Here is a 21,972-nt window from a genome sequence, read left to right on the forward strand (position 1 = left end):
TGAGTGTGTTTGGGATGGATGTTAAAAGCTATCGAGTGAGCTGATAATGTATCATGCATAGCACGCTAACCCGGATCCGGAATAGCGTTCCTGACCCCGGGCCCCATATCGCTTATCGCCCAATCCATAAATTTTTTCTTCTATAGAGTAGGCCCTTGATCTCTACATTCCTATCAACGCCTTATATCGGCCTAAAATTGACGCTGTTCGCGCAGAAACCGACTTATCTTTTGTCAGTTTACTTCAACTGCTTGCTCGCCAACTACCGCAATGGATCCATATGATAGCGACTCCTCCGGGTTTGAAGATGAGGGGGACTACACTGAGACCGGAGTCGTACTTGGGTACGCCTCTGAGGAGATAATTGAGGACACTGTTACTCATATTGGTGGCTGGCCGGTAAGCTGCCTCACTCACTGGAACATTCGTCTTAAGTCGCAAGTACTAATCATATATCCATAGACATGGCTCGACGATTCTACCCCGCCATCCGGAGAGTTCGCCAAATGCAAAGTATGCAACAACCCAATGCTGCTTCTCCTCGAACTAGATGGCGAACTATACGAACACTTCCCCGATGCCGATAGACGCCTGTACATCTTCTCCTGCCCTCGCAAAGCATGCAACCGAAAACCAGGCAGCATCAGAGCTCTGCGCGCAACAAGACAACATAAGAGCCACCAGCCCCCTCAGAAGATCGAGAAGCAGGAGCCAGAGAAGAAAGAAGTGGAACAACCACAGGCGCCCAAGCCGGATCTTGGTGCTAGCCTGTTCGGAAGTTCAACTCTCATCAACAGCGTCTCCGCGAACGCAAACCCCTTCTCATCGAAACCAGCCTCCGGCTCTACACAGTTCGCCAACCCGTTTGCTGCGCCTGTCGCTGGCCCGGCGCCGGCACCCGCTCCTTCTCCTGCATCCACAGAAACAAAGTCAACACCTAACACCCTTGCGGAAAGCTTCGCCGACAAAGTCCGCGTTTCCTCTCCACCCCCATCCGCCCAAACCGCCGCGCCAGCTGGTCCACCAACACCTTGGCCCGAACAATCGGAGTTCCCAGAACCCTACACAAACTACTACATTGACGCCGAGGGCGAAACCCTTTCGCGCCCACCAACCCCGAAGATTCCCGACAACGTCACGATCGATACTAGCGAAGACGCTGAGGGAGGCAGCGGCGGCGCAGATGCAAAAGACGACCTCGAGTCCGACATCGACAAGGCCTTCCTTAAGTTCTCCACCCGACTGGGCCATAACCCGGAGCAAGTGCTGCGTTATGAATTCCGTGGTTCCCCGCTGCTATACTCGTACACTGATGCCGTGGGCAAACTGCTGCATGACACAACCCCTTCTGCTGTGAAGAATACCACAAAGTCGAGCGGTGCGAGCCGTATGCCACGGTGTCAATCGTGCGGTAGTGAAAGAGTGTTTGAGATGCAGCTTGTCCCTCACACGATTAGCGTTCTTGAGGAGGGGAGGCCGGGGGTTGGGCTTGGGAAGGACGATGGTGGCATGGAGTGGGGAAATATCATCTTGGGTGTCTGTAACAGGAATTGCGGGCCCAAGGAGATTGGAGTTGTCGGCTATAGGGAGGAATGGGCTGGTGTGCAGTGGGAGGAGGCTGCCAACTAGATGCAGTAGTATGCTTATGCGGTTACGGTTACGTCTTATGTTGATGATGGATATAGACTTGTTTGGATTTTGGAAATCCACCAGATCAGGTTCCGAAGTTCTTATGTTTGTTGGCATTGTCAGCGGGTATCGTCGCTGATAAGTTAAGTTAGACAGGATATCTCTCGGATCTATAGTAGATACAGGATAGAGGAAATCGGGTTATCATAGGTAGGTAGGTATAGAATGATGAAATGAGGAGAAGCAAATACACAACGCCAATGCGCCAGTCCAGACTTCACAATCCTCCCCATGCTGTCTCATCATCATTTTGCTGGAGCTCATCTTGTCGACTCAAGCTGGACATGGTCCGTTTTTGATCCGCGCATACGGACCGGATACGTCAAGATCTTCAAAATCTCTGGAAATATTCGAGAATGGGAAGTGAAATTCGTTTGTTGAAGACTCGCTTAAGCAGCCTGCTCGAAACCCCTCCGGATAACGCGACCGAACATATCAACACCGACACGCTCGCTCTTGACTTCACTGCGCGCCTCGTTCTCCTTGTTTGTGGGAACCTTGACAACGGTGGTGGAGCCAGACTTCTCAACCTCCCAGCTGCAGACCTCGGTCACGAACTTCTCGAGGGCCTCGCTGTTTCGCACGTCGAGCCATTGCTCCAGAACCTCGGCGTTGATCTCACGAAAAGCCTTGCCGACCTCAATAGCGATGCGGATGCGGACGAGCTCCTCGAAGCCAGCAACGTCGGCAACAAGGTCAGCGTAGAGGTCGTCGCTGTTCAGCGTGGACCAGAACTGGGCGTATTGGGCGGACTCAAGGAGAGAAGAGAGGTGGGCGAGCTTTTGAACGGACTCGACAAAGTCGGATGTCTGTGCGGCTGCGGTCTCGGCTTCGGAAGAGGGGAAGGGCTGAGTGTAGGCAGGGAGCAGGGCGAGGCAGAGAGAGAAGGCGGGAGAAGGGAAGACGGTGAGGGCCTTGACGAGGACGTTGGTGACAGTCTCGGGTTGGAGGAGGTGGGGGTTGAATTGGTAGCTGTGCCGGATATAGTTAGCAAGCAAGCACGGCTTTCAGCGCTGTGAAGAGTATGATAGAATCAAAATGGCTTTCAGATAGTAATGCTCAACATGCCCAATTGGGTATCAGGTAATAGGAAACGTGATAATAAGTGAGATTTCTACATCATGGAAGCCAGGTCCGCCAGATGCCGAGGAAAACTGATCGCGATCGAGAAACACTGATAAAGGGCGCACTCACAGCTTCAGCAGAGCCAGGTTGGCGTAGCAGTCGAATGTCCGGTCCTCGCACTGTTGAACCACGTAGTCCTGGAATACTGTGGTGGTCTCGGGGTTGTACCGGTCGAGGCCGCTGAGGATGGCCTCGATGTTGGCCGGTCGAGTCTCACACTTGTCGAAAGCGACGCCCATTGTGATGGATGATGTGTATGGAGAGGAGGGGGTGGATTCGAGGCTCGTTCTTCAATGCGGGACAAAATTGAGGATTAATTTTCGATTGTGTCGCTGTGCGGCTGTTCCGGCCGGAATAACCTCAATGCGGTGAATTTATCCGACTGGCATGTAGATCGGCCTGTTGCTTCTTTCTGTTTGGTCACTCCGCATATTTATTTGATGTGCTAGTACTACGTCGGTGACTCTGTTGAGGGGAAGGTGCCATCATAATGCGGAGTTGGGATTTAAATACCCCGTCTTTTCATGGTGAGCGCATGTGTTTCTAAAGCATCTGAACATGCCGTGCCTAATGTCGCTCAGATACCTTTGGCTCCTAAGTTTGACTCCAGCTGCCATTGCACAAGTCGACTATTCTCAATACGTGAATCCATTTATTGGGTCTGAAGGACCTTTTCCAGGGCAAGGCTATGGAGGGGGCGACATCTTCGTGGGCGGATCTCGTCCCTTTGGAGTAGCCAAGGTTGGACTCGACACTACAGCGGCGAACTGGAGCATGGCCGTCCTGAATGGAGGCTGGTCGCCAGATGGCAATGTAACAGCGATAAGTATGCCTTTAGGCTCCTTGAAAGGCTTTTCTAACTGGGTCAAGCGATGATGCATGAAAGCGGCACTGGCGGCGCTCCGAAGTATGGAATTATTCCACAAATGCCCTTGACGTCCATTGATGCACCGGTAAACATACTTGACAACCTGACATATAGTCAACCAAGGGTACTCACTACGTAACGTCATTGTTTCCACTCGCTTATACTGCTCAGGTCGGTCAAGATACGGCGAGCGTAGGATACTTCAAGACGCAACTCCAGAACGGCGTCCAGATAGAACTATCAGGCTCCCGTCATGCCGGTATTGTTCAGTACACTTTTCCCGTTGGGGAGAAACATGTCTTGGTTGATATTTCTCATGTAAGCAAGCCATTGAGATTGGCACCGAGCTGAGGCTGACTGGGTCTCAGTATCTTCCCGGATCACCGAATGATCCAAACAGTCAATTTTACATCGGTGGAGAGATCCAAGTCCACGACGCTGGGCAGGCATACTCTGGCTACGGGACATATGTGGGAGGCTGGAATAACGGTAAGTCAGAAGAAGCCCCCAGGTCCCGGGTCAATACTAACCGTGCAGGCGCACCGTTTACTGTGTATTTCTACGGGGAGTTTGACAAGGTGCCGGAAGCCGCCCGAGTATTCAGAGGGCCAAACACCGATCCGATGCGAGGGTATCAAGGCCTTGCCAATGGCCAGCCAAGTTTCGCAATCTACGATAACTTGACAAACACTGCGACCTCGGGACCGATGAATGACCGTGTAGGTGGAACATTTACTTGGGATGCAGACGAACCATTGAGCCTTATCTCGAGGATAGGGATCTCCTTCATTTCCGTTGAAAAGGCGCAATTATATATGCGCTCCGAGATTCCTTCTTGGAGGCTCAACGATACGGTAGACTCCGCCGTTCAAGAGTGGAACGATGATATCTTTAGCAAGATTCAAGTCCCGCTGGATGACACGCCGAATTTGACAAATGTCCGGCTGCTGTACAGCTCACTCTACTTTATCCACCTGATGCCGTCCGATAGAAGTGGTGAAAATCCACTTTGGGAATCCAGCGAGCCCTCATGGGATGATTTCTACACCATTTGTCAGTTTCCCAGGAAACATCTATCGCGCAGCTTACTAAACTTACCAGGGGACATATTCCGCTGCACAGTTAGTTTCTACCACATCTTCCAACCTGTTTACTACGAGTCAATGATCCGCGGACTCATCGACATTTGGAGGTGTGTCTGCTCCCGAGCTAGGCCGGGAAATAACTAACAAAGACAGACATCAAGGGTTCCTCCCCGACGGCCGCTCGGGGAATTGGAACGGTCTTGTTCAGGGTGGCTCGAATTCCGACAACGTCCTAGCAGACGCGTACGTTAAAGGCCTCCGAGGTGCAATTAACTGGACAGACGGGTACGCCGCCATAAAGACAAATGCAGAGGTCGTGCCGTACAACACACATGATCCGACTGACTACACCGCAAGTACTAAAGAAGGCCGAGGAGCCCTGGTTGACTGGCTCGAACTCGGCTATGTCTCTCAAGACCGAAGTACACGCTGTATCTCTCGTACAGTGGAGTATAGTCTCAATGACTTTGCCATCAGCCAAGTCGCGGCGGGTGAGATGCCGAGTGACCAGGAAAAGTATCTTCGTCGCTCCGCAGGATGGCAGGAAATATGGGATCCGGATGTGGAGAGTCTTGGGTTCAATGGATTTCTAGCCCCCAGGTTCTCCAACGGTAGCTTCAACGAGTCGGGGTATGATCCGCTATATTGTTATGGGTGTGAGTGGAGTGACTACACCTACGAGGCGGTTCCTTGGGGTGAGCCGTCCCTTTCTCCCAAGATAACAACTAAGCGTGATATTTACAACCGGCTCTAGAATATTCGTTCGTGATTCCCCACGACATGCAAACCCTAATTGACTTCATGGGCGGTCCTGAGACATTTGAGTCAAGGCTTGATTTGATGGTACTACTCTCTTCTCATACATTGAATAGAAGGCTAACTTTCCAGTTCAAACCGAACACCTCAGTGCAAGCTCTCGGCCCTAACGGTGCAGGTATCACAACTCTCATGAATATTGGGTACTACCCTAACCCTTCTAGAAATATAAAATGCGGACTTAAGCTAAAGAACCCAACCAGGAATGAGCCCGACTTTGCCACACCTTATCTGTACAATTACATCAACAAGCAAAGCAAGTCTGTCCAAAGGACGAGGGAGCTCGCTTATCAGTAGTGGGTGAACCCTTTCCAACACCTTCCTCAAGAAACCAAGCAAGTCAACGAACCGCCAAAAAAGACCAACTAACAATACATTTACAGTTTTAAGGACGGCCCTTCCGGTATTCCAGGAAACTCTGACGCCGGAGCAATGAACACCTGGCTCCTTTGGTCGATGTTAGGAATTTATCCCGTCGTAACAACGGATGTATACCTGCTCGGTTCGCCGTGGTTCGAAGACCTGAACATGACCATCAACGGGAATGACACGCTGCGGATTCGAGCCACGGGGCTAGAAGACGGGTTTTACGTGCAGAGTGTCAAGATCAATGGGGCGGATTGGGATAAGAACTGGTTTCAACATGGGGATGTTATGCAGTCTGGCGGAATGATTGAGTTTGAGCTCGGAAGCGAACAAGTTGTCTGGGAGGAAGGGGATGTGCCGCCCAGCCCTGGGCATGTTGAGGTCTGAATGTACTCAGTAAAGTACGACATGTACTTTGTGTTTGCAGCTCGTACAGGGCAAACCGATTGGTCCCAGAAGCGAGGTTCAGAGCTTTAACATGCAGGCACAGCGACATTGAGAGGCAGCCCGTACTAAATTGACAAATATAGAAGGAAAGTGGCTACATTAGTGGCAGCCAAGCGCAAGAGGCCCGTGAACGTGATGTCAAAGTCGGAGCCCAAGACAGTCTCGTGCGTTGACAACATTTAGTGCCACGATGGAAAGTAAAATAGAAGCCGAGTGGGTTATACCGGCTATTTTTGGCTCGGTCTTTATTGGAAAATTAACTTTCGTCGGATGATCCGAGTAGTGTTATTCTCACCTCCTAGACTGAGATCTTGAGGTCAAAGAAAAGGGGTAACAGGTACAACGCGAGGGATGCAGGGCCGACCATGCAGGGTCCCAGGATCATGAGTGAGACGCAATGTATCCATTCGGCCTGACTGACAGCGGGCGGCTCGATAGTGACACATTATTGTTAACCCCCAACTGCAAAGAGAGTATGACGAGGTGAAACAATTTACTCCTTGACAGGAGACGATGACTTGAGGATTGAGGTGTTGACTGAGTCAGGTCTCACAGAGGCAATGACCCGGTGGACCAACTAAGTCACAAGCGGCTAGACACTCAAGAGTCTTGAATTCTTAACTGGACAGTCACAGTCCTTTGTCACTTGCCTGCGACAGGGGTGCCTGTGCTTATGGCTGCGCGGGCTGGTTCGAGACCCAAGCTTATCTCGACGCTGCAGTGCGTGATACAAAGCTGCAAGGGCAGTTGGCAATTTGATATTTCGGCCCCAGCAGTTCAAGAGTGATAGGCGAACGGTGAGCCTGAGCAGAAATCTCCTACGGATCGACAGTAGTGGGATCAACAGCGCCTCCAATCTCCATCGGCAATTAGATCGAGCTATCTAATAGCCACTCGACCGGCTCGCTTTCGAACTTCGAACTGGTCAACTCGCCGACCTCGGGATTTTTCAGGAGGAGACAAGGACCAAATTCAAGGTTGTTACGCAGCCCGCGGGCGCCGAGAGCCTACTGCCGTGCATTGGCGGACAGCAGTTATAAAAACCTCAGCATCTTGGATGCTTGGAAGTTGGCAAAAACGGGCCAGGAACGGTGGACTCATCCTGTGGACTCCTGAGCCAGCTGTTATCGGGCCAATCACGCCCCGTGCGGCCTGTACCCCGAGGAGCCTGTAACCCACATGTTTCACCTTGATGTCTTTCATTTTGGATCAGGAATTGTATTGGAATGTTCTGTAATTCTGCTTTTAGAGCTTCACAGCCATCAACCTTTGCACAACACACAGAGACAGAGAAAGTCCGGGCAGAAGGGAGTCGCGTACGTGAGCCCTGACTCAGCCAATCCTTGCGTTTGGCGAGGGTCTCATTGGAGGACCGGCAGTAGGAGACCCCGCTGATCCACCGTATGCCGGCTAGAATGAGACTAGCGCAAAGCCAAGTCCCTGAAGGTAGCCCCAAGGGGCCTAGCTCTGGGGGTAGCTTCCTGATTTGGCGCACCCCTGAACGCCAACCGCTGCAGAAACAAACAAAAGAGTTTCCAGTACGGCGTGATAGGCTGCGGCGCACAGGGTAAAAATATCAATGAAATCATCAGACCGAGTGGCCCCGTCTCAACTCCCAACGGGCTTAGCCTCCTTTCTCAGTCTCTGCCCACCCTCTTCTTCTCTCCGACTTCTCCCTCGTTATCCTTGACCCTCAATCTTCAACCTCATCATCCCCCTCCCTCCCCTCGTTGACTGGGCTCAATCCCATCCTCGTGCGTTCCAATCGCACGTCCATTCCTTCCACCCACCGACTGTCACTCCTTCCGGGCTCTTCGCCCCTTTATTGCCTTATCTCGACATCTGCACCTGCCGAACCACGCTCTTTACCTAGCCCACACTCAACGAGCTCAACATGACACTCTTTCGAAACCTGGCCCTTCTGGCGGCCTCTATCGCCCCCGTTGTCGCCCAAACGTGGACGCACTGCAATCCTACCAACGAGACCTGCGACCCTAACCCAGCGCTCGGAACCAACTACACCTGGGCCTTCAACGAGACCCTTGACGACAGTATCTGGAACGTGACCAACGGCGAGATAAACTACACCGACGATGGCGCTGAATTCACAATCGCGAAGAAGCTCCAGTCGCCCACCATCCAATCCACCTTCTACATCTTCTTCGGTATTCTCGAATTCCACGCGAAGATGGCCAAGGGAGGCGGTATCGTGAGTAGTGTGGTCTTGCAGTCGGACGACCTAGATGAGATTGATTGGGAATGGGTTGGATACAACACAACGCAAATTCAGACCAACTACTACAGCCAAGGAGTCACAAACTACAAGAACGGTGAATTCTTCTATGTTGACAACGCCGACACGGAATTCCACAACTACACCACCTACTGGACGTCGGAGAAGCTGGAATGGTGGGTTGATGGCGAGCTGCTGCGGACACTTACCTATGCGGAGACTACGAACAGCAGTGGAAGCACCTTTCCGCAAACGCCTTGCAATGTCCGCATCGGCATCTGGCCCGCCGGTGACCCCGACAATGCCCAGGGTACGATTGAGTGGGCTGGAGGTGAGGTCGACTACGATGCAGGTCCTTACACTATGACTGTCAAGGATGTGCGCGTGCACGACTTTAACACCGGGAAAGAGTATGAGTATGGTGACAAGTCTGGCACTTGGGAGAGCATCAACGTCATCAAGTGAGTTTCTTACTGTCCATTGTTTGGCCTCGGACACTAATGTCGCAGGGGTAACTCTACCGCCTCCGAGGAAATCAACAAGCCCAAGCCCAAGTCGCTGTCGGAGAAATGGGCCGATCTGCCGACAGGTGCCAAAGTCGGTGTTTACGTGGGAGCCGCCGCTGCCGCTGCGGTTCTGCTCGCCCTGTTTATCTTCTTCTTCATCCGCCAGCGCAAGAAGGGCCGTCTCGAGCACGCCCTTGATGACGCCAAGTTCGAATCCGAGCGCAATGAAATGACCGCCTACCAGGGCAACTGGAAGCAGAGCGAATGGAGGAATGGGGGCTACCAACCTGTGAGGTAACACCCCTTGCTGCCAAATCAAAAACAAAACAAATCCTCCTCGACGATGTAAAGACAAGACACCGACCCAGTCTCGACCGTGGATCCACCTGCAAGGGCGCTTCCAGTCTTTGCACCGTTGACTGTGAGACGAAGCCAACCCCTGCGCGGCTTTTGCAGGCGAATCTCGCGCGGGGCTGCCCTAACATCAGGTCGACTCCGGATCATGACCCTCCTTCTCTCCCTCGCTTCCTATATACCTCTATACCTTTATCTCTCGCCCCCTGGTGCAATCTTTTCCCATCTCCTTGTTCATGTTCATATCTAGCATACTTCTGTCTGTGTCTGGTTTGGTTTACGACCGCTGTTTGGCTCTGGTGTACTTTTCTTCTCTGTATATACTTTAGATGGTTCTCTTTAGTGGTAGTCTGCACTGGCTCCTGTGCCACTATAGATCCATAGATCTCACTCTCCTATAGGATCTGGTCGCGTGTGCAAGGCGTCTAGAGTTCGATGCATATACATTCACTCGCTTCATCATATCACTATACCTTAAGCAACACCACCTTCAACCAACAGGTCTTTTCTACAATTACCGTTGTTGTGAGTGCCTTGTCTAGGACGAACTCTATCACCATCGTGGAAAAGCTCTGAAGTACAGAGTCAAAACCGATTGCGCGTCATCTCGGCCCATAAGACTTTAAATATTCTCAAATATCTTACCCCACAATTCCCTCGCCAGTCGCGCTCTTCTTCCCAAGGCACCACCGGGCGAGGCTATGGCTCGTCCTTGGTTCAGCTAGGGGCCAAGCATCATTTGAATCTCTACTATGAGTGTATCTGTTTTCAGATGCCTTGTTTTCAGATGCCTTAAATATCAACCAATCTGGTATAGACTATGTCTGATGATGGATGGGATAGAGTGAGTCGTCAATAAGTCTTCGCCTGTGTACGAGGTTACCTGATTAGGGGTACAGGCTAGGATAGCTGGATAGCAAGTTTGAGCAGATTCATTCTCATTATACTTAGAATACTAGAACGAAAAGATATACGACCTCTGTCCTTCATATTTCCAGGCTGCGGTCTATGAACAACCCAGTTAGGGCTATGTTACTTATGCCTGAGATTTAAGGCATAAATACCCCCTTTGCGGCAAATAAGAGGGAAATATGTAAGTGATCAATCTTCGCTCTGGAGCATGCTTGCGGTAACTAGAAACGCTTATGCTACTTACGGCGGGCTTACCATAGCGGGAGCAACAACCTCACTTGAACAAAATTTCCAGCTGCAAGGTGACGGCTATCGCACAGCCTCCATAGACTAGATAGAAATAGAATACAGACCGGAGTAGCAACCTACTAGAGCATCTAGCAAAGAATGCTTGCACTCTCGAGATACGTCTGAGAGTTGTATCTTTCTGTTCTGGTGCGTTCGGGGTATATATCGGCATCAGCTTCACAAATGCTTGTAATATTTCAAAGGTCGAAATCTGCTCCCAGTCCTACATCATCCCCTCCTAGATTGAAGTCATCATCGAACATAAAACTCATCGGGTCGGTACCATCGAGATTGAATAGGTCACATGTATCCAACGTCTAACAAGGTAAGTCACCGGATGAAGATCCTTGGGAGGGTAGTTACTTACCAGAGGGTCCCAGTTACCCATTATGCCAACCGAGATATCCCCATCCGTATCGGCCCCTGGCCCATGATTCTCAACGGGTGTCTTTGCCATTCTCTCCAAAATCGGTAAGCACACCTCCGCAACCTCCTCCACGGCCTTAACAAGCACGTCTCTCATGCGTTCGTCGCCATCCCTTAACCCATCCATCATTCCCTTCACCTGCGCCACAACCAAACTGATAAGCAGGTACCCCTTCACACTGGTCTCACCAGCTTCGATAACCCTCAAACACCACGCTTTGGCATCGTCCAGCACGGAAAGGAGGTCCGGACGCACGGGAACAGGATTCAAGCTAGTATCTTCTTGTAGTTGGGCTCGAAGTTCCATGAGGAGTATTATCACGGCCTGGCTTACGGCGGTTGGGTAAAAGCCTGAGCTGCATGAAATAAGGCGTGGGAGGCCGCCATCGTTACTGATGGCCTGGGGTATACCGGATCTGGCACTGCTGTCTGACAAACCGGGTGTGGGAAGGCAGGCGGCTCTCCATATCTTCAGCGAGGAGTCGACAATTAATTTTCGTGAAAAGGCGTAGGTTGTTCCGTGCAGTGACGGGCCGAAGTACGGGGCGTGAAGCGCGGAGAAGTAGCGTTGCATAAGAAAGTCAACCATCTCAGTTTGATGCTGGAAGGACGACAGGCTCGCAGTGGAATTGATTAATGTTCGCAGAGTCTGGCAAAGCTCTCGGTAGGCCGCGCGCAGTTCAGTATCGATCTGGAGAGTCTGCTTGTAGGTTCCCGGGGAAGCAAGGTCATTTAGGAACTTGACGACGGCCAGGCGTTGGGGCAAAGTCCTCCGGAGTGCTATTGCAAAGGATGATTGTGTCATTTCGTGATCAGATTTTGGTGTAGGCTCTTTATCCTGAAGCTGTTCATCATCAAAATTACCGGGAGGGACGGTATCATAGTCGGAAAGCGAGATTAAGGGAGCGCCGCCATACGACAGACTTGACTGAAGGTTGACCTCAAGGATGGTATTCCAGAGCCGCCGATACATTTCAGCAGCATATACTGTCCGCTGGGGTAGGTGGCTTGGGTCCCTATGAAGACCCATGTAGATGGCTTTTCGGAGCAAGGCCCCGGCCGAGACCCATGCTACATCTCCGCCAACCCTCACTTGCTCTTGGGCAACCAACAAGAGTAGGCTCGTTTGAATCGCCTCGATGTTGAGTCTCGCTTTGTACTTTGGTCCAGACATCCATATCTGGGCTTCGTATATCCACTGCGTAGCTGAGGTCCGCAGCGAGAACTGATCGTCGTATGTGACTGCGCCAATCGCAAGGACAAGCTTAAGCTGTATTGCAAAGTCCAAATCTTGCTCCGTTTTGCTGCTCCAGAGCTTTTCATATTTCTTGTAGAAAGTAGGAATGTGGAGAATTCGATACAGAGACTCAGTTCTTCGAAGAAAGCGCTCGACTAACCTATCACAAATGAGTCGTGAAGGTAATACGGAAGGTAGAGGAGGCCAAGAAGGCGTCCTTTGTGCTTTGATGCGCCTAGCCAGGGCTTTGCATTTCTCTATACCAATACAGGCGTCGGAGAACTCATGTATACAGAGCTCAAGCGATTTGAACAAATCACGAGCCGAGTAGGCTATACTAACAGCCCAGTGGCTCTGGCCAAGTAAGCGTGTCTTAAGGCTGAAACCACAGGCAATTGGCTCAGGGTGCTCCGGATCCCTCTTGTAATGAAGATGGAATGTCCCGCTTATGTGGGAACTCGTTGCTTCGATGTTTGTGTACGCACCATGGGCGGGTCTTGTGGTTCTTGCCAGCTGCTCCTCAAGCTGGTGGATCTTAGACCTCAACCTCGTTGTTTCATCGTCTCGGCCAGACTCCGCTGCCAGCGAGGATGGGCGGCTGGGCGTCCTCGATGCACCAGTTGCTGAAGTCAGGGACTCAGCAGGAGGGGTAGGCTGCTGGCCAGATGAAAGTGAAGAGGGTTCAAGGTCATCATAGATACATTCCCCAGTCCTGGAACGCAAGCAATTACTGCAGGGTCGTTCTCGATCGCATTTGATTTTGCGTAAGCGGCAAAGACTGCATGAGACTTTAGGCCGTCTGCGTCGCTTTCCTGGTCTTTCTATCACTGATTCCATGAGAACATGTCGTTTTCTGGCGCTGTGAAACGGAATCAATCATGGTCACAGGAGATGGAGAAGAAAGGGTGACGTCGACGGGATAGATGCCCTTATCTCCGCCGTTATGCCCGACTAGGAAGGAAAGAGCCGAGTCCGGCCGGGAGGCCATTGGTGCCAATATACCGACTATATAATATGATTGCTGACATTATTATGACATTAGTGGATAAGTATTCAAAGTAGCTATATCTAAGGTTTACAACATGAACGAATTTACAGCAAACATTGCGTGGTTGGATATTCACGGCTAAATCTTTCATGAAACAAAACAATGACTTGTGGATCGGTCTTAACAATAGCTATCATGCTAGGGTATCCATACAGTAAACAATGTCGTCTATCTCACCAACTCGTCAACCCCTTCAACCGGTCAAAGCCACCTCGCAGCTGGGAATCAGGATGCACGACCTTCCCCTGTAGGAGTGTGTAGTTGACAACTCCCTCACAGTGCTCAGGCCGAACCCTCGCCAACCAAATCATCTGCTGCTCCTTCTTGCGGTAGATCAGCACATTCGCTGAGAACTTATGGCCGCCGACATGGGACACAAAAAAGATCCCTACCCCTCCAGGGCGCTCGTCGTCTGCGTCGCGATATAGACCGTGTGGTCGGAGATGTCTTTCGAGCTCTTTCTTGATCAAGGGTGCTGTAATGCCGCACCGTGCATCGCGCCGTTTATGCGAGCAGAGGAGCACGACATAGTCGTACTCGCATGGTCGAGACTTAAGTGGGAAGTCGGGTGGTGGTGAGATGGCTTTTGATGGTTGTGATAATGGAGCATCGATAAAGTGGTTGATCACCTCCTTGACATCCCTGGGGTTTACGGCGTCGACGAATGTAAATGATGGGAGTAGGAGGACCGTGGTCCCAGTGCCTTCTTTAGTCTCATCACCACTGTCGTCTGGAGACCTCAGATTTGATGCAGAGATCATCATGCGCTAGTACGTCGTTAGCGTGCTGTGCCAGGGAGAAAATAAGACGGGCACCTACACCGTGCTGCGACGAAGCGCCATCGAAAGCCTCCATTAAACTCCCTCGCTCGTGTTCCACATGCTGCTTCCAATCTGACCTCCCCGTCGCAACTAGGACGTGGGTGTGAAACTGCTTAATATGACCGTAAAGCGGTCTCGACTCCTCGATTTTGACTTTTTCTGGAAAGTTTACTGTGCAGTCTGCGCAGTCTTTCTTGCAGTCTAGGCCGTCTTGTTTGGGATCCACAGTAGGGAAAATGTAGTCGTTGCGTTGGAGGCCGGTTATCGAGAAAAGGGAGCGGAGCATTGTGCTGACTCTAGAGACTGTAGGAATAGATGGTCTTTAGGAGGATATCAATACAGTGAAGAATTGTTGAAGAGGATGAAATTGGCGAGAGTCAGCTATATACCCCGGGCTCGGAGATGACCCCCCGAATTCCCCGAGGATTATCCCCGAAGGCTGATAGAAAGTACCGAGAACACTCTGGCCTAGGATTGGTCTGCCATTCGCAGCAGCGTATTCGAAATCTATCTACCTAGTTCAGGCTGTTAGTTCCAACCTGTCTCGTTATTTTCCGATGATCTACCTACTTATCATACAAATATGACTCACTGTAATTTAATTGTAGTTCTTTGACATTGTTGAAGGGGTAGTATAAGGCATTGTTGCCTCCGGGCTTTTAGCAAGAAGACAAGCTGCTAGACACAGGTAACCTCCAGTCGTATTGGTCAGATCATAGGTAGGGAGTATATCCAGCTTGAACCTCCTCTATGGGTATTTATAGCCATACATAGGTTCGCCGGAGTTAACCACGCGTGAAGGGCTCGGAACAGACCCTAAGTCCTAACATACATCTGTCTAACATCACAAAGCAAACATTCCGAACTGCTTACCTATAAATTTTGTGCCAATCCTATGCTCGAGTCTATCCAAGTCCCTGGTGGATAGAGCGGAAGAGCGGACGGTATTACCGGAATAGGCTAAGAGGGCCGGTCCGACACGTAAGCCGCGCAATTCAGAACTCTGGATTCCCTCAAAACCCCGACAGGAGAACATCTGGAATGTCAACTCGGAATTAAAAGGCACAGAATGACCGACATTCAGGCCCCCGAGCAGCGCATCCGCAAGAGACGAAGGCGCACAATCGCCTGCGCCCAGTGCCGCAGCCGAAAACTCAAGTGTGACCGCGAGTATCCGACGTGCGGCCGGTGCCTGAAGAGCAAAGCGCCCGCCAAGTGCTCGTACGAGGATGGCTTCCTATGGCAGCAGCCAAGCACGGTGGATTCGTCCTTTGCCGAGCGATCTGGTGCTTCAGCCCCGGCTAGCTCTCAGAGTCAGATGCAGTTGGTCGATCGGCCGGTTGCCCACCCGACCCCAGACTCGGGGATAAGCTCCTCTCGGCCTCAACTGACAAATTCGACGAACACGAACCCTACAGGCGAAAAGCGTGATCGCTTTCTCGAAACTGTTCTGGGGGCTCCCAAGGCTGCGGTCAACCAGGACTTCATGAATACCGAGCTCTTGCACCGTCATCGGCATCATCCTGTCAACCAGGACTCGCGTGCGGATTCGGTACAGGACGATGAGCCGCCGGTTTCGCCGTCGCAGCAGCTTGACCTCTCGCCTCGAATCATGATACGAGGAAAGGATACGAAGACCCGGTATAATGGGTCCGGTATCTTTGCCAATCTCATTGCGCAGGTTTGTCGGCGAAGCACAATTTAAATACCTGCATCGCTAACTTGCTCAGTTTCCGGATCTTAGATCATTCGCAGAAGAAATCCGACTTGCCAGTCCTCACCTTTCTGCTCTCCGTTTTGATTTGACCAGGGTTACAAGGGGCCTCTGGAAGAGGAAGATTCTGAACGAGGCTGTTCAGAATCTGGATACGTCATCTCTTATTGCGTTGCTGCCGTCTCGAGACACTGTCGACGAGTTGGTCGTCTTGTATCTCACTCACGTTGAGTCGACGCATAGAATACTCCACATTCCCACATTTCTAAAAGAACTGGAAACGTTCTGGGACCAGAAGCATAACCCGGCGGTGGTATCACCAACATTCGTCGTGCAGCTGCTCCTCGTCCTTGCTTGTGCTTGGAACCTTGCAGATTTCGCTACGCTCGAACTCAAAAATGGGACTAGTCTGGATTGCTATACCGCCATTAACTGGGTTAAACATGCAGATAAGTGGATTGAGACTGCCCATATCAAGAGATCAGATATCGTGATCCTTCGGTTGCACATCCTTCTAGTAACCGCTCAGAAAAGCCTAGGGATGGGTCGGAGCAAAGCATGGCTCACCACCGCAACTCTCGTGAAACAGGCCATGCTAGCTGGTTATCATCGAGATACCAGCCTGTATACTAAAATCTCACCATTCAGCCAGGAAATGCGCAGGCGCATATGGATTACCATTCTGGAGCTGGATCTCCAGGTATCTTTTGAACGGGGCATGCCGCCATCTGTACAAGAGTCAGACTATGACACGGTACCACCTCTGAATGTTAATGACATTGACCTCCACGAAACCATGGAAGAGCTGCCCGCAGAGCGACCATTAGAAGAGTTTACCGACTGCTCTTTTCAGACGATCCTGACACAGTCTCTTCCCTTACGGTTGAAGGTGTGCACCTTGATGCACTCTCCGCGAATCAGATGCCGCTACGAAGAGATCCTTCGGCTAGACTGGGAGCTGAACCGGCACTTGTCAAGCATACCGGATTGGAAGATGCCTGAACTCGGCCATATCAAGACAGCGGACAAGATCACTCTGACAAAAGCCATGCTAGAGAATAAGATCGGGCTCAGTCTTCTATCCATCCACACCCCGTTTGCAATCGAGGCGCCCCGCGAACCGCTCTTCGCCCCTTCATCCCGGGCGCGACTCGAGATAGTGACCATGATCTTATCGACACAGAAGCGACTGCACGAGACGTCACGATCACTGTCTCTTTGCAATCTTGGAGACTGGACCGTTCAAGCTTATTGCTCCATCTGCCAGTTGCTCCACGAGGGAGCCGGTAACCCTGGTCTTTCTCTTATTCACACGCTCCCGGGGCTTCCAGAATCGTTGATATCATTGGTCGAGGTGGCCCTTGCTTGTATGGAGAGTCGTCTCTTACTGGTAATCAAGGGAGCGAAAGAATACTTCTTCATGTCTACCATTCTGGCTCTGGTCAAAGCCAAAATGTGGGCGGTGCAAGCGACCATCTATAAACAGGAGGTTGTTGAGCGGGTCATACTATTTGCGCAAACGCTCTTTACACGACATGCCAACTGTGCTCATCTAGGGGAGCTGGGCATGGGAAGCTTTAAAACCAATCAGGTCTGTACCCTAACTCGGTCCTCACTTTGCAAGGACATGATGCTAATTTGGTTTGTCTTAGGTGCCCAATTTGAATGTACCGCAGCAGCAGTTTGTTCCCGAGATTAGTATGCCAATGCCGGACGATTTTGGTCTAACGGTGAGTTTGCCTGGATGTTTAGCAGCTATTATTACTGATACGTACTAGGCGTCTAATGACTTGGATCCTTATTTGGGTGCGTTCGACTGGGGAGACATGGCAGGGTTTGCGTTTGAGTAGCCCCATCATTACTGTGTTCTGACAGCGGCTATGCCACATGACATGATGAATGCGCGTGCGGCACATTCCTTGTCGCAACTGTATTCGTGACCTTCCTTCAACACCGGAGCAGCGCTCGAAGTAAGATTCAAGACCACGACTATCAGACCCTCGCGCGTTCAATTGAGATACTTGAGACCTTGTCTCGGGAATCAAGTCCTCCGTACCGAGCCCTTTGTTCTCAAGCTTGGCTGTGTTATGGAGCCAGCGGGTGACACGAATCGGGCCTACTATCTCAATCAGCATCGCCAACCTGATGTGAAGTTCGCTCACACTCCTAGGAACATTTCATGGGCGTCCGTTGGGCTTACTACAATCATGATAGTAGCGGATCAAGCTCGGCTTCCTTTGGACTCTTACCCATCAAAGAGCTCATTAAACAACCCGTCAGCCAGCTCCTCGACATAGTTGACCCCTACCGATGGCACTCATTTCGCTGATGACACCGTCGTTCAACACTCCGCTCTACACTGCTGTTGTGATTATCGGCGCTGGTGTGATTTAGCCTTCGCGTGGCTGAACCCATCTCGCCTCGTTGGCCACCAACCTGTATAAACTACGTAATCGCAATTTTCATTGTTTACCTACAGCTGTACTACCAGGTGTCTATTCTAGCCAATGCTAGACAGACCATTGCAGTGAGTCTCGGTTCTTCTATTTATATATCCTTTCAGATCTAGAAATACATTTGAGCAGATAGATTCCGTGGCTGCTGAGGTTGATTGTGTTCTCAAGTAATGCTGGCTTACCTACACCTTAGGTAGCTACGCCCTAGTAAGACATGTCTGAGTTCCAGCCGAGTCCTTCTAATTCTGCCATCAGATCCTACCCAACGGCCCATTCTCCTAAAATGAACTCCCAAGGGATCGAGTCAGATCTCAATCTCGTTGATGTTACCATATCATTGGGTTGTAGCGCTGTGCAGCCGGGCATCTCAGCTCGGCTCAGGCAGCCCGTCAGCTGTCAGCTGTCAGCACGAACGGTCCCCAGCCACTTCATCAGGTATACGAGCCTGTGGCTGGGTATTTTTAGCTCCATGTCTTAGAGCTAAGGTTTACTTGGACACGGATAATACCGATCCTGGTTGGAGTATGAGACATCAACCTTGAACTCGGCTACTGTAGCCGTATACTCGATGGGGGGGCGGGGGCAAGGTCTATATAAGCCATCACTCTATTTACCGTTCGATAGAACTATCAAGCGCGCAAGTACATTTCTGTCTACAACCACTCTGGTTCCTCTCTGCCCATTACTTTCGTTCAGTACAACTCCAGCCCTAACGCCAGACTCAATCAGTCCTACCCAATCATTCAAAATGTACAACCTCCTCGCCCTCGCCCTCCTCGCCTCGAGCGTCTTAGCCATCCCACAGGGCTTGACACCTTCTACTCTGGTTCTGCCAACAACAACCGACACCAGTCTCCCCGGGACGTCCGATACCACTTCGTCGACTAGCCTCCCAGGAACTTCAACTGACAGCACCACCGTCACCACCCCCACCACCCCGCCCGGCACGTCGATCTCCCCATCGTCATCTCCGACTACGACACGATCCCGCTCAACGCCGCCTTGGTGGTCTCATCAGAGCCCCAGCCCGAGCCCGGGCCCGAGCTCTAGCTGGACGGCTAGTCCGAGTGGGACGCCGACTGGGCGTCCTGGCGGCGGCGGCAATGGTAACGGCAATGGAAGCAACGGTGGGAGCGGTGGTAATAATAACGGAAGCGGAAATGGAAGTGGCAGTGGCGGTGGCAGTGGGAGCAATGGGAGTGGAAACAATGGGAACAATGGAAATGAAGGTACTGGAACCGGCAGCAATGGTTCCTCTGGTACGAACGGCGGATCAAACCCGGTGTTTACGGGCGCTGCGGAGACTCTGTGCACCAATCTGAATGCTATAGGATTGTATGCCGTCGTTGCTGGAGGCTTGTTTGGTGGGATGATTGTTTAAGCTCTGCTTTGGATCTTTGTATGGGTGGCTGGTGTCTTGGCGGATATATATACTTCTGTCTTTACGGGTTGAATTGGTTTATGTTCATGATTGATTCTGAGGTCTATGTACATCTTGACTTAAATGATTAATGATAATGCTATTATTCCAGAGACCTAGAGCTCATTTTTAATAAAGCGCAGACTTCCAATTTTTGATCTCGAGTATCACTACTATGTTGGCGATCATGTATGTCATCGGCGCTATCTCGGAGCTTGTTGCAGGGTCCGGCCGCTCCACCAGAACGTCATGCTGGCGATTTGTTTACGCTCTCTATTGCTCCCCGACCGTGCGTTTATTTCGCTGCCTGGTTGGTAAACCATCCTGTTTTAGCTAAATGATCTACGCTTACCGCTGATCTGTTTTCTCGCTTCCAGGATCTAGAGTCTAGCTTGAGCTATGACGATGGCTAGCTATCTCCCCCGATCTCCCCCTATAGCTTGCCGACCTCCCTCGATCTCGATAAGCACTTCTACTCTCCAACAACGCCCATAACCGCCGAAGACGCAAATGGTCCTCCTCAACCTCCTAGGGCTGCTTCTATGCGTATCCCTCACATCTGCATCGCCCACCACTAATTCTCACATCCCCGATACAACCGCCTACCCGCTCCCAAACGAAGGCCATGCCGTCGCCCACGACCCCAGCATCCTCCGCTACAACAATAGCCTCTACCACTTTCGCGGTGGCGTACATATCCCCATATTCCGCGCCGCAAATCTCTCAGGCCCCTGGGAAAACATAGGGACTGTCCTCGACGGCAACAGTACTGTCCAGAAACAAAACCAGCAACGCCCATGGGCGCCGATGGTAACGCAGTGGAAGAACAAGATCTACTGCTTCTACTCAATCAGCCAGAACGGGAAGCGGAATAGTGCGATTGGTATCGCGAGTTCGGATTCTCCTGAGCCTGGAGACTGGACGGATCATGGCGCGCTGATTAATACTGGCGGTGGGAATGGGTCGAATATCTACCCGTATAATGTGTCGAATGCGATTGACCCTGCGTTCTTTGCGGACCCGGACACGGGAAAGCCGTATCTGCAGTATGGGAGCTACTGGGATGGGATCTTCCAGGTTCCCCTTGCTGACGACCTCTTGTCTGTTGTAAATGCCACGCACCCGGACGCTGACCATCTGGTTGATTTACCAAATACAAAGCCGAAGCCGAACGAGGGCGGCTTTATGAGCTATAGGGATCCGTACTATTATACGTGGTTCAGTCATGGGCAATGTTGCCACTTTAATACCGAGGGGTTTCCGAAGAAGGGGGATGAGTATGTGCTCTATATGACCGTGTGAAACTTGGCTCGGCTCGACTAACGTGACCGGCTATAGGTACAGCATCCGCGTCGGAAGGTCAAAGAGCGTCCACGGCCCGTTCGTTGATCGAAGCAACAAGACTTTAGTCGACGGAGGTGGCTCCGTGGTCTACGGCTCGAACCATGGGCAGGTGTATGCCCCGGGCGGACAGGGCATTCTACCCGGCGTTGATGACCAGCCTGATGTCTTGTACTACCACTACCGTACGTTATCTATTCTGCCTGACTACAGGATGAAGCTGCTGACATTGAAACCATAGACAACGCGAGCATTGGCTTTGTTCAGGGCGTACGAATCCCCATCACCATGCCTACTAACATATCTCTGACAAATCAACTCACAGGATGCACGCCTTGGCTGGAACTACCTCGACTACGTCGACGGCTGGCCTGTTGTGAGGTATGCCCATCATGACCTGCTTTCATTATCCACAATAGAAACCTGCTTGCTAACGCCCAACAATAGAGGCGCTTCAAGCCCCGCTACGAGTCTCAAACCACCTTCAGGATCTTCTCTCCATATCTTCGCAATGCTGTGTATGTGCTGCCTCGCTATTGTGTTCGCGCTCGTCTACAAAGGCGTTATTGTTATTACTCGCAAGACCATGATACCCCTTGCTTTATTGATCGCGTTGGCTTTTTGGACACTACTTTGAACCCAACCCAGACCCAGTTATGCTTTCTCGACGTTGCAAGCGCTTGCTTCTAACATCGATAAAACGAACAGGTCTGGTGATTTTCTTTACTATTTAAGTTCTTCACGATTTGAACGGATATACTGGATATACACACTGGTGACAGATGATGGGCGTTTGGGATAGATAGATTTTATTGACAAA

The 21,972-nt window shown here is 51.2% G+C and overlaps 9 protein-coding genes across 9 annotated transcripts; 6 read left to right on the forward strand and 3 right to left on the reverse strand.

Moving 5' to 3' along the window:
- The first annotated feature begins 174 nt into the window (after window positions 1-174).
- Window positions 175-1,837, forward strand: BDW74DRAFT_115493 (small subunit rRNA maturation protein TSR4). The gene is made up of 2 exons (XM_073721899.1): window positions 175-399; window positions 463-1,837. The coding sequence occupies exons 1-2, from the start codon at window positions 271-273 to the stop codon at window positions 1,627-1,629; spliced, it is 1,296 nt and encodes a 431-aa protein (XP_073586802.1). The 5' UTR covers window positions 175-270; the 3' UTR covers window positions 1,630-1,837.
- Window positions 1,838-3,095, reverse strand: BDW74DRAFT_115490 (CSN8/PSMD8/EIF3K family protein). The gene is made up of 2 exons (XM_073721898.1): window positions 2,884-3,095; window positions 1,838-2,661 (listed from the first exon to the last, which is right to left on the reverse strand). Exons 1-2 carry the CDS (start codon window positions 3,051-3,053, stop codon window positions 2,079-2,081), a joined length of 753 nt encoding a protein of 250 aa, XP_073586803.1. The 5' UTR covers window positions 3,054-3,095; the 3' UTR covers window positions 1,838-2,078.
- A 289-nt stretch (window positions 3,096-3,384) lies between these two features.
- Window positions 3,385-6,336, forward strand: BDW74DRAFT_175861 (uncharacterized protein; the record flags this gene model as incomplete). The annotated part of the gene is made up of 11 exons (XM_073728447.1): window positions 3,385-3,640; window positions 3,685-3,806; window positions 3,854-4,000; window positions 4,051-4,171; window positions 4,220-4,735; window positions 4,784-4,874; window positions 4,921-5,462; window positions 5,522-5,610; window positions 5,656-5,726; window positions 5,787-5,879; window positions 5,967-6,336. 11 exons carry the CDS (start codon window positions 3,385-3,387, stop codon window positions 6,334-6,336), a joined length of 2,418 nt encoding a protein of 805 aa, XP_073586804.1.
- A 1,745-nt stretch (window positions 6,337-8,081) lies between these two features.
- On the forward strand, window positions 8,082-10,029 carry BDW74DRAFT_148550 (glycoside hydrolase family 16 protein). The gene is made up of 2 exons (XM_073723730.1): window positions 8,082-9,090; window positions 9,139-10,029. The coding sequence occupies exons 1-2, from the start codon at window positions 8,291-8,293 to the stop codon at window positions 9,431-9,433; spliced, it is 1,095 nt and encodes a 364-aa protein (XP_073586805.1). The 5' UTR covers window positions 8,082-8,290; the 3' UTR covers window positions 9,434-10,029.
- Window positions 10,030-10,765: 736 nt separating this feature from the next.
- On the reverse strand, window positions 10,766-13,209 carry BDW74DRAFT_189360 (uncharacterized protein). Its single transcript, XM_073731952.1, has 2 exons — window positions 11,057-13,209; window positions 10,766-11,006 (listed from the first exon to the last, which is right to left on the reverse strand). The coding sequence occupies exons 1-2, from the start codon at window positions 13,187-13,189 to the stop codon at window positions 10,887-10,889; spliced, it is 2,253 nt and encodes a 750-aa protein (XP_073586806.1). The 5' UTR covers window positions 13,190-13,209; the 3' UTR covers window positions 10,766-10,886.
- A 364-nt stretch (window positions 13,210-13,573) lies between these two features.
- Window positions 13,574-14,557, reverse strand: BDW74DRAFT_189362 (sucrase/ferredoxin-like domain-containing protein; the record flags this gene model as incomplete). Its single annotated transcript, XM_073731953.1, has 2 exons — window positions 14,220-14,557; window positions 13,574-14,167 (listed from the first exon to the last, which is right to left on the reverse strand). Exons 1-2 carry the CDS (start codon window positions 14,505-14,507, stop codon window positions 13,574-13,576), a joined length of 882 nt encoding a protein of 293 aa, XP_073586807.1. The 5' UTR covers window positions 14,508-14,557.
- A 733-nt stretch (window positions 14,558-15,290) lies between these two features.
- BDW74DRAFT_189365 (putative C6 transcription factor) lies at window positions 15,291-17,904 on the forward strand (the record flags this gene model as incomplete). The annotated part of the gene is made up of 4 exons (XM_073731954.1): window positions 15,291-15,902; window positions 15,952-17,526; window positions 17,588-17,665; window positions 17,714-17,904. 4 exons carry the CDS (start codon window positions 15,291-15,293, stop codon window positions 17,783-17,785), a joined length of 2,337 nt encoding a protein of 778 aa, XP_073586808.1. The 3' UTR covers window positions 17,786-17,904.
- Window positions 17,905-19,037: 1,133 nt separating this feature from the next.
- Window positions 19,038-19,927, forward strand: BDW74DRAFT_148556 (uncharacterized protein). Its single transcript, XM_073723731.1, has one exon. It carries the CDS (start codon window positions 19,140-19,142, stop codon window positions 19,770-19,772), a length of 633 nt encoding a protein of 210 aa, XP_073586809.1. The 5' UTR covers window positions 19,038-19,139; the 3' UTR covers window positions 19,773-19,927.
- A 219-nt stretch (window positions 19,928-20,146) lies between these two features.
- Window positions 20,147-21,965, forward strand: BDW74DRAFT_148559 (endo 1,5-alpha-arabinase). The gene is made up of 6 exons (XM_073723732.1): window positions 20,147-21,088; window positions 21,150-21,337; window positions 21,394-21,422; window positions 21,478-21,533; window positions 21,600-21,670; window positions 21,861-21,965. The coding sequence occupies exons 1-6, from the start codon at window positions 20,322-20,324 to the stop codon at window positions 21,884-21,886; spliced, it is 1,137 nt and encodes a 378-aa protein (XP_073586810.1). The 5' UTR covers window positions 20,147-20,321; the 3' UTR covers window positions 21,887-21,965.
- Window positions 21,966-21,972: the final 7 nt, after the last annotated feature.

Source organism: Aspergillus multicolor, assembly GCF_047715735.1.
Source record: "Aspergillus multicolor strain CBS 133.54 unplaced genomic scaffold BDW74scaffold_5, whole genome shotgun sequence".
In the NCBI taxonomy this organism is placed as follows: domain Eukaryota; kingdom Fungi; phylum Ascomycota; class Eurotiomycetes; order Eurotiales; family Aspergillaceae; genus Aspergillus; species Aspergillus multicolor.